At 48.4% G+C, this 10,491-nt stretch overlaps 1 protein-coding gene across 4 annotated transcripts in view; it reads right to left on the bottom strand.

The window, feature by feature from the left end:
* SNX29 (sorting nexin 29) overlaps window positions 1–10,491 on the bottom strand; it is a 506,664-nt gene that overhangs the window by 173,727 nt on the left and 322,446 nt on the right. For all 4 annotated transcript variants that reach the window (XM_040459014.1, XM_040459016.1, XM_040459013.1 and 1 more), the window contains exon 16: window positions 4,199–4,315. In XM_040459014.1, coding sequence (XP_040314948.1) covers window positions 4,199–4,315 — 117 coding nt within the window. The remainder of the gene's footprint in view (window positions 1–4,198; window positions 4,316–10,491) is intronic.

Consider the following 10,491-nt stretch of genomic DNA (forward strand, 5'->3'; position numbering starts at 1 on the left):
TGGGCCATGGAATATGCCAGGACCCCTTGCACTGGGCAGGGATATGGGAGACACTTGCCTGCACCCCACACCAGTTCCGCCCACACTCTGAAACACAAGTCAACGCCGGGAGTTCTCCGTTACTACAACCCCACTGTCCTTTCTCAGCTACGGGGTCACAGATGCAGTAAAATGTGAAGGCACATTGCCGAGGTCTTTAACATGGGGCACAGCTGGGAAGGACACGCAGAGGGACCTTGGGATCTTGCTTGGAAGGCTGATGGGTAACACAAGGGAAGCCCCCTTACTTGTTCCCCCGATTGCCCAGAGTTGGTGGAGCGCAAGAAAGAAAACAGACTTTGTGATTAAATCCAAGTTTGAATCCAGCTCCACAACATACTCAGAGATTCGGGGACCTCTCTGAGCCTCGGTCAACCTACAAAACAAAGATGATATCAACTGCCACAAAGGGTTCTTAGTGCACAATAGGTACTTATGAAATGTGTTTCCGTCTTAGGAAAATGTGCCTCTCCCTAATGAAAGAGCTCCACAGAGATCTCGTACAAATCTTGGACTTGTGAGGAGCGAGGGAAACAAACTCTATCAGGGATGCACCACAGGGCTTTAAGCACAGGAGGCAACATTCACACGCTGGCATCAGAGAAACAAAGAGGGTCTGGTGTGAAGGTACCTCCAGTGGTGCCTTCCCACATCGATGCCTACGTGCACCCTGATTGGAAGGACAAACCGCCACCTGTGAAAGCAAGATGTCCAAAAGAAAAAAAAAAATCAAACCTGAAACTCATCAAGACTCTACAGTTAATGACCAATTCAAAGGAAAGGCAAAGGACAGAGGAACACGGTAAGGATCACCATAGGGTCGCAATCAACAAAATCCTAAACAGGAAAACCTAGAGTTCAAAGGGCCAAGTTTGTCAATAGTGGCAACACAAGGTGGTGAAGGGAGGACTATGGAAGGGAATATACAAATTAAGAGGCTTCAGAGACCTATCACCCAACTGCAACGTATGCACTGCATTAAGACCCTGATTACAGTAGATAAATCAAAAACATTTTTTTCAGATAACTGGAGAAAATTAACCACTGACTGGATATCTGAAGACACTAAGGAATTATCACTGATTTTTCAGGTACGATAATCGTACTGTAAATATCTTTTAGTGATAAATACTCAAATATTTATGTCTGAAATAGTATGATGACTTGGACATGCATCCAAATAATTTGAGCTGGGAAGGGATTGAATTGAGTAGGAATGAATCAAGAATGACCCAGAGCTGATTACTGGGAGAGCTGAGTGACGGGGTTTCATTAAATGATTCTCCCTTTCCCATAGGTTTGCAATTGCCATTTTATTAAAAGTTCGTGAGCAAGCCCGAGGCTGGTAGGGAATATTCACAACGTGCGTAACTGAAAAGGTATGTGAAGTACTGTTAGAAATCAGCAAGAAAACACACACACAGCCCAGTAGAAAGTGGACAAAGACTACAAGTCACAGAAGGGGAAGCCAAAATAACCAGGCAGCAAATGTCAAGAAGGCCCACCCCGCTCGTGATCAGAAAAATCCCAGGGAAACCACCTCACACCCAGAAGCATTCGTAGAGACGTTCAAGTGTTGGCAGGAACTCCTACACACTGACAGAGGGATAATCAACAGGTGATAAACAACAACAACAACACGGATCTCAAGGAAACATTTGCGTAGCGGAGGCAGGAAGTGCTAATAAATGGCCACTAAGATAGTAAAGGGAGACAAGCAGAAGCTATCCATCTCCTGATAGAAAACACCACTCCAGCGACAGGCATGTTAGCGGGAAAATTAAACCAACATCCAAGTGCCCAGACCCACGCGCCAAGTTAAGAAAATAGACGCAACAGAGGGGCGTGCGGAGTAACACTGTAGAGGTGCGATCTGCGAGTCTCAGGTGGTGACACGACCCGGTCTTCAGCAGACACATGTTAAGGAAAAGAGAGTTGGAGGACTCCATAGATGAACAGAAACAGAAGCGAGTGGTTCAATCCAGACACAAAGGGAGCACAACACTGGTTGGCAGGGGATGCAGGAGGGAGGGATGGGGCGTCGGGGTAGAGTGGGGCAGAGGTTCAGCTGGGGAAGATGAACACGGTCAGGAGACAGACGGTGGTGTGGGCTGCACGACAACGTGAGTGTACCTAAAGCCACACAACGGCACACGTCAAACTGGCTAACATGGTAAATTTTATGTCGTATTTTACTAAATTCAAACAAGGGTTTTAAGAAGAAGAGAAACATAAAGGACATAACCAATTACAACATGTGGACCTCATGTGGATCCTAATTTTTAAAAAGCTATAAAAAGGTATGGAACAGTAAGAAGTATGAACACTGATATTTGATGGTATAAAGGAACTAATGGTCACAGACAGGGGACGATGGTATATTCATGGTTTCCTATTTCTAAGATCTACACGGAGTTGTGTACAGATGAAGTCACACCCGGTATTTGATTCAAATTAATACAGAAGGGAGAAGCAGGTGCAGAACTTCAAACAAGCTGACCTCGACTGAGGACAGTTCTACTTCACAGGGATACAGGACGTGCTTTAAACTTACCTGCCTACCTATGGGCATCTGACACTTAACATGATAAAAGCTCTGAGATGAAGAAGCTATCATAAACGTGCACAGGAGGATGAAACACTCTCAGCATCTGGGTTTGTGACAGCTAAGTAAATGCAAACAACCCAAATGTCCAATAAAACACGACGGGATTACAAATACTGTGGTACTGGGGCACCTGGGTGGCTCAGCCGGTTAAGCGGCTGACTTCAGCTCAGTCATGATCTCACAGTTAGTGAGTTCGAGCCCCGCGTCGGGCTCTGTGCTGATGGCTCGGAGCCTGGAGCCTGCTTCGGATTCTGTGTCTCCCTCTCTCTCTGCTCCTCCCCCACTTGCGCGCTGTCTCGCTCGCTCTCAAAAATAAACACTAAAAAATGTTTTGAAAAAAAAAATTGTGCAATACATTGTTCAATAGAGAACTAGAGTCAAGAAAGTGAATGAACTAGACCAGGACTTCCTAACCAGGGTGGTTTGGCCCCTGCCCCTCAGGAAACGTCGGGCAATGTCTGCAGGCCTTCTTGGTCACTGTAACAGCCTGGAGTGCTGCTGGCCTCCAGTGGGTAGAAATCAGGGGTGCTGCTAAACACCCAGGATGCATAGGACAGCCCACAACAAGTAACTACCATCGCCCCCCCTCACGTATCTGCAGGGGATACATTCCAAGATCCTAAGTGGATGTCTGAAGCCATGGGCAGCACTGAAGCATACACATACTGTGCTTTTTACTACATATGAATACCTATGACAAAGTTTAATTTATAAATCAGGCACAGTAAGGGGTTAGCAACAGAAAATAACTGAATAATTTTAGCAATATACTGTAATAAAAGATGTGAATGAGCCCCTCTCTCAAAATCTTACTGTCCTGTACTCCCCCTTCTTCTTGTGATGATGTGCGATGACCCAAGGCCTAAGTGACGGGATCAAGGGGGGTGAGTGATGCAGGCATCGTGATGTAACATGAGGCCACCGCTGACCTTCTCACAACTCACCAGAAGGAGTGTGGGGTGCTTCCAGACCACGGGAAGCGGAACCACGGCTATGGGGGGACTACCGTAAGTGGCCCCAAGTATCGAGAGAGCCACAGTTTAAAGATCTTTGTGAGACAGTCCTCAAACCACAAAATTGAGTTAAAAACCAGCAAAAACAAGGGGCCACGGGATTTACACAGTGACATCATGCAGGTGAAAGTTAAACAGAACCAAGACTGCTTATGGCTAGTTGAAACGTATGTATGTAGCAAAGTATAAAAACAGGAAGGAGAAGGCTACACGCCCATTTCAGAATATGGATTATGGGGTGCCGGGGCATGAAACGTTACAAAGGGGGGCTTCAAATGGAACTGGTATCATCGTGTTTATTCTACCCCCTTCCATCCAAAGAAAACCAAGCGTAGTGAAGGTTAATGCACGTGTAACAGCTGGACGGCGGGTACACGGAAGCTCACTCTGGCCATCTCTGTACTCTTCTTCTACACCCTTGACACAGTCAACAACGAACAAGCTGAGGAGCAGGGCTGGGGGCCACGGAGGCTGGGCAGACAGACCGACACAGCAGGCAGGAGGGCAGGGCTGGGACCTTCCGGGGGGGAGCACTCACCGGCCCGCGCAGGTCGATGAGCTCCTGCCTCATCTGGGACACGAGGGCTTCCTTGGCCACCAGGGCCCTGTGCAGGCGCTCGTTGAACTCAATCAGCTCGCCATGCATCTCCGCCACCTGGAACACACAAGCACCGAACGGTGAGGCTCAGAGGGCAGACTCCCCTCACCCAAGTCACCTGTCCCACCTTCTCTGGGCCTGTCACTTGTCAGCAAGGCACCAGGAGGTTGTTTGGGCTGGAGACAAAACGCCACTCACCTGTGAGTCGTGCAAATCCACCTGTAAGGTGAACACGTCTTGCACTTGGTTCATTTTAACACTACAGAATCTACGGTCGACCGTTCACGGTCAGGACGGTGCTGTTATCGGGTTATTTGGGGCCTAAGGTTTTTCTCCTTCGTGGACACTTTTCTAGCGAAGGCTTTCTTGCTCATCTGAGTTGGGCCTGCCAAAAATCACGCTGCTGATGGTACAGCTGGACTGACTGACCATTTCTGTTCCTCAGGAACTTGGTTCTGAAACCCGAGAAAATAGAACCAGAGCTCAAAGCGATGAGAACAGTAATGATGACAGACAGAACTGCAATGGCACAGCTACCCCTCAGTCACTGCTTAGTCAACGCCAGGAAATCCTTTCCAGGCGCTGCTAACATCTTTGCTATGCGGGCTCTATAAGGCAGGCATTGTCATTTCTGCCTTAAAGAAGGGAAAGGCTGTCACAGAGTGGAAGAAGCTAGCTCAAGGTCATACCGCTAATGAAGGACTGACTCCAGGACCCTGGCTCTCGACCACTGGGCTACCTGCCACGATTCTACCACTTCCACCGTGCCCCATGTGCAGCCCACTTGATGGTGGCCCACGGTGAGCCCTTGAATTTTTGCACGTTTATTCAATGCCCCCAGCTCACCCCAAAGACACAGAAACAGAGGTTGCCATAAGGTAGTCTATGATTGATGTACAGAATCAACAACAGACCTTTCCAGCTATGTGTTTCCAAAGATGTCTTCCTGTAAGGCCAAAACATAAAGTAATTTCCCTGATTACATGAGCAATCTTGACCGGGCTTAAAACCAATTCAACTATAATTTATTTAAACTTTTTAGAGAAATGTGAGACGTCCTCTTGCCATGCTCTTCAGGAACGTTCAAAGAAGAACCTTGCAAGTATCTTAAAGAGAACCCCTCTCCAGGGCACCCAGGTGGCTCAGTCAGTTAAGTGTCCAACTTGGGCTCATGATCTCATGGTTTGTGGGTTCACCCTACACTGGGGTCTGCACTGGCGGTGTGGAGCCTGCTTGGGATTCTCTCTCTCTCTCTCTCTCTCTCTCTCTCTCTCTCTCCCTCCCTCCCTCCCTCCCTCCCTGTCCCTCTCCCTCCCTCCCTCTCTGTCCCCAGCACCACTTGCGCTCGCTCTCTCTCTCTCTCTCTCAAAAATAAATAAACAACAACCACAAAAGAGAATCCCTCGAGAATGCAGAGGTCAGGAGACCCTCACCTAACCCTGTCTCCCTGCTTTTCCCAAGAGATGACCCCCTCCTACATACCACAGACTGCAGCCAGGTACTTAGTATAAACACTAGTCAAGACAAAAATATTACCAGACCATTTGTAATAAGTATTATATATAAAATATAAAACATACCATCAGAATAAAGAAGGTATCTAAGGACGCCTTTGTGGGAAAAGAAAGGATCATTAACCTAAGTCCTGATGCCTCAGGAGGAGTAAAGAAGGGCCCCCCTTTTTTTTTCTATTTTTTTTGATACGTCGTTATATAAAAGGTAAAAGGCATAAAAGGAAATACACAAGATATTACCATTAGTCAAGGGACAGATTTTCTTTCCATTATTTCTACTTTTCCTTACTTTTTAGTTTCCTGATAATGAACACTGTTCCATTTACCAGCAGGTATAATCACTTGGGCTCTTTAAAAGAATTAAAATTCTTGGCCGGAAACTAAAGGCAGCCGTGGTACAATCAACATGAAACGTACCGAGCTCCCGATCAAATTCTGAGGCTTCCTTCGACTTGCTGTGTGAACCCCCACCCTGTCCATGGTGGCCCCCGTCTCTCAGGTGCCCACCTCTTTCAAACCAGTGCGACATGCACGGTGAGAAGGGCCGGAAAGACACTGCAAATCCCATGCAATTAACAACGGGAGAGTAAGTCAGGGAGCCCCTACCCAGGGTCCTTGTATATAGACCCAAAATTAATATTTCCCCGTTGTCTTATCCCTTTTGTATTTAAAATTAAAAAAAAGCTTAGGATGGTCTTCTTGTGGCCTTTCACAAACACACACGGTATCGCTAATAATGCGTGTGTGGATCCTCCACACAGAAATCACGTAAATCCCCCATGAGCCTCCTCGGGCCTAAGAATCCGTTTACCACACAGTAAACGGGAAACTGTGACACAACTACCCATATCACTGCTAAATACCTGCCAACGTGCCCCCACAAAATAGAGCTTTAAATAAATGCCACTGTCATTTCCAAAGCAAAGCAGGGCTTTCGCTTTGTTTTTGTTTTGCTTTGTTTTGCAGGGGCAGCCAGAGTGTTGAAACAAATTTTCCATAAATGCATAAAACATCGACACATCCCAGCTTCAAAGGGTATTTATCACGAGCTGTTCTCTTCTGCAGCCAGAAGCGTGAGTTGACCGTGTCAGACGAAGCTTTCATTTCACTAGGGAAGGAGGCAGGGGGAAGGGGTGGAGATCCAGGGGAACAGAGGAGACAAAATCTGATGCGCTCATTTCGAGCAGCCATGAAAACTACAAGGGTCCCTGCTATTCAGCCAGGCTCTGAAACTCTGAATTTCTGTACGAGAGATCCCTACACACAGGCACTGAGACACACAGCTTTTGTCTTCCACAAACCATGCCGAGCATGCTGTTCCGTGAGTACCTCCTTCCAAGTCCAGTATAACTAAAAATGGATTCAAGTCTCCCAGAGCCTCCAGACCAAGCGGAGATCATAAAAACGAAAGCAGGAAGCTCAAGCACTGCCTGCTGGAGTTTTTATTAGGCTCTGAGGGTGCTTACAGGTCCCACCTGACCATTCCTGATTTTCAGCAGCCACAGAAACTCGCAGGGAATGGGGAGGGAGGGACATTAAGTAGCTACCCTTCAAGTCCCTCCTCTACGGAGCAGACCCAGTGATCTTCCCAAAGCAACATCTGATGCTGTCACCTGCTGTTTAAAACCTTCAATGCTTCTTGCTGCCCTGAAGATAAATAAAACCCAAACACCTTTGAGATCTGGTGCCGGCTTCTCTCTAACCCCCCGTCGCTTGCCCCCTACCTTTGGCATCTAAAGTCACTCAGACCCACAGGTCTACATCCCATAAACGCGCTGAGCTCTAGGAGGACGCCCTGTAGACAGGGAGGAGAAAGGCACATTCAGCAGAGGAAACTTCAGGTGCAAAGGCCCCGAAGTTGCTGGGGTGGCGTGGGCAGCTGAGACAAGGCAGTTAAGGGCTCAGATTCCGGTGCAAGATAGGCTTGCGCTTGATCACTTACAGTCAGCTCTAGGGCACATCACTTAACGACGAGGAGCCTAGAGCCATTCACCTACTAAATGAGGGTTCAAAACCATACCCACTGCATGGGGCCACGGAGCTGCTGCCTTGAGCGGGTGCACTGTGTCTGGGCATGGTGAGCGCTCAGTGAGGGAGAGCCGGCCTTCCAGGATGGGTGATGGCATGGAAGGGAAATAAAGGAAAAGGATGCTGAAGCTGGATACAAGGGGCCACACGTGCTCTACCAAGGAGCCCAGCTGTGGAGACAGACTCCTTGTCCCCCACTGAGGCAACATCACCAACAGAATTGCTAACCACGTGTCAGGCCCTGTTCCACGTGTGGTGGGGGGAGGCAGGTATGTCATGGGGTTCACACCCTCCAGGTCAAACAAACTTACAGCTCAGGGAGAGAGAAAGACTGGGGAAGAGGACAGGGTGTCAGGGAAGGCCTCCCCCAGAGAGAACAAAGATGGAAGGTAGAAAGACTCAAGAAGTGTTAAGTCATGGGCGATCTGGCAACATCTATCCAACTTTTACATCACTCACCTGTGACCTGGCACATCTCTGTTTGGGAGTTATCTGGTGCCTCTACTTGCCCCTGTGCCCAAAGCACCAGTTTAACTCCAAACAGCTGGAACCCACCTAAATGCTCAACCACATGGCTTGGTAGACTTCAGCAGGCTCACCTCCTATCTCCCACCTCCAGCCCCTGGCAGACATCACTAGCTGCTTGCTGCACTCCTTCCTCAAGAAAACACTCAGGCAGCCATTACCAACTGATCAGCATCTGGGTCCGTGGGGGACCCCTGCTTGGTATGCCTGGCCTAAGGGATGCGGGAAAGTGCCATCAGGAAGGTGACATTTGAGTCGGGCCTTGGAAGACGATGCCTTTGGAACGTCAGGGGACTGAGCAATCCATTCCAGCTGGAGCATCAGAGAAGATGATTTCCAAAAACAAAGTGGCTGTGAAAAAGCCTTTAAGTCTGTGAAAATCCCAGGAATTATCATAATTACCTGCCAAATCATGAAAGAATTATAATTTTTTTTAAAAAATGCCTCTGGCATTTCCTTTGATATCAGAATGTTCTATCTAATCACATTCAGAGCAAATCATGCTTCTCCCTCCCTCAGCTACCTGATTAGACACTTCCCTGATGAACGACACCAAGACACCCCCCAAATGTTAACAGCAACTGAGGCTGTTCTGGTCACACACCCCCAAGAATCCAAAAACATTCACTGAGAGGTCTCAGTGTCCTAAGTTTTATCAAACGCACAAGCTCTTCTTTGGTCCCACGTACACAGGCTGCAGGCAGGGTTCGAGAACCTCTCTCTGGGATGAGGACACTGCACCTGCTCAGTGAGGACCAAGCCCTGGCCAACGCCCACCTGTCTGCCTCGGCTTTTGAGCACCAACTGCATGCCACGCCTCTTCCAGGCAGTTACATCCTTCCGTTCACAGGATCCTCGCTCCGCCCACATGCCTCCTGGAGGCCGGGTGAGCCTTCCTAAAGATGAGCCTCGGGCTCAGAGAGGCGGGGCTAGGGGACTGAGTGTCAGAGTCAGAGTCTGGGGAAGCGGCAGGCGGGAAGGCCCCTGTCTGCGCTCTCTGCGCTCCATCTGGAGCTATGGTAGAGAGCTGTGCCCCTTGAGGGTGAAGGAGAGGAGCCTGCCCCACGGGGTAGAGGGAAGCAGGGCAGTGCGGGCCAGAGGCTCCCGAACCAAGCTGATCATTAGCCACTTGGAGGGTGTTTGAAAAATACAGATTTTGAGAGGGCGCCTGGGTGGCTCAGTTGGCTGGGTGGCCGACCTCGGCTCAGGTCATGATCTCACTGTCCATGAGATGGAGGCCCGCAGTGGGCTCTCTGCTGACAGCTCAGAGTCTGCAGCCTGCTTCAGATTCTGTGTCTCCTTCCCTGTCTGCCCTCTCCCTATTTGCATTCTGTCCCTCTCTCTCTCAAAAATAAAATAAAATAAAATAAAAAACATTAAAAAAGAGAAAAATACAGATTTGGGGGCCTCACCCTCAGAAATTTTGACTCACTGGGAGTAGGAAATCCAACCAAGTACTTTTTGAAGGCCCCACCGGCCATGATGATCACTCAGTTCTGGGAGCTGCCTTCAAAGTCACACACAGCGTATCAACTGCAGTTGGGCTGGTCCTGACTTGCAGAAAACCTAGCTTTTCAGCTCCTATTTGCAAAACAGCGGTGTCACGGAAGCATCTCCACTTGTCGGCTGTCCACTTCCAACTCCTTGCGGGGGTGAACCAGGCCACGAGCCAGAGAACAACTACCCCAGGGCGCTAAGAGCAGCAAGTGGCACGCGCAGTGTGGCGGGTGGAACGCTCAGAAACGGTGCAGTGAGCCTGCGGCAGGTGCTACCCAGAGGGGTCCGTGAACTGGGCCCGAGATGTGGAAGGGGGACCGTGGGCTACCAAAGTGGGACTAGGTAAGAACAGAAGTTCACAGTAAAGAGCTAAAAATATTTGACACAATTTCATATTGCAATGCAATCCAGGAATTCCATAGATTTTCTGGGGTTTTTTTTTGGGGGGGGGGGCGTGTACACAGGTGTCAGTCTGCAAAGAATTGGAAGTTTAAGAAAAAAACCCAGTTCTGCCTTGCATTAATAATTATCAGAAACAATGATGAGTTAATGATGATAAATGAAGCCCAACTATGATCGTTTTTAGATGAGATTTGAATTCTTTAAAAAGAAAGAAAAGAAAAGAAAAGAAAAGAAAAGAAAAGAAAAGAAAAGAAAGAGAAAGAAAGA

Source organism: Herpailurus yagouaroundi, unplaced genomic scaffold (genome assembly GCF_014898765.1).
Source record: "Herpailurus yagouaroundi ecotype Mexico unplaced genomic scaffold, PumYag 222, whole genome shotgun sequence".
Lineage (NCBI taxonomy): Eukaryota > Metazoa > Chordata > Mammalia > Carnivora > Felidae > Herpailurus > Herpailurus yagouaroundi.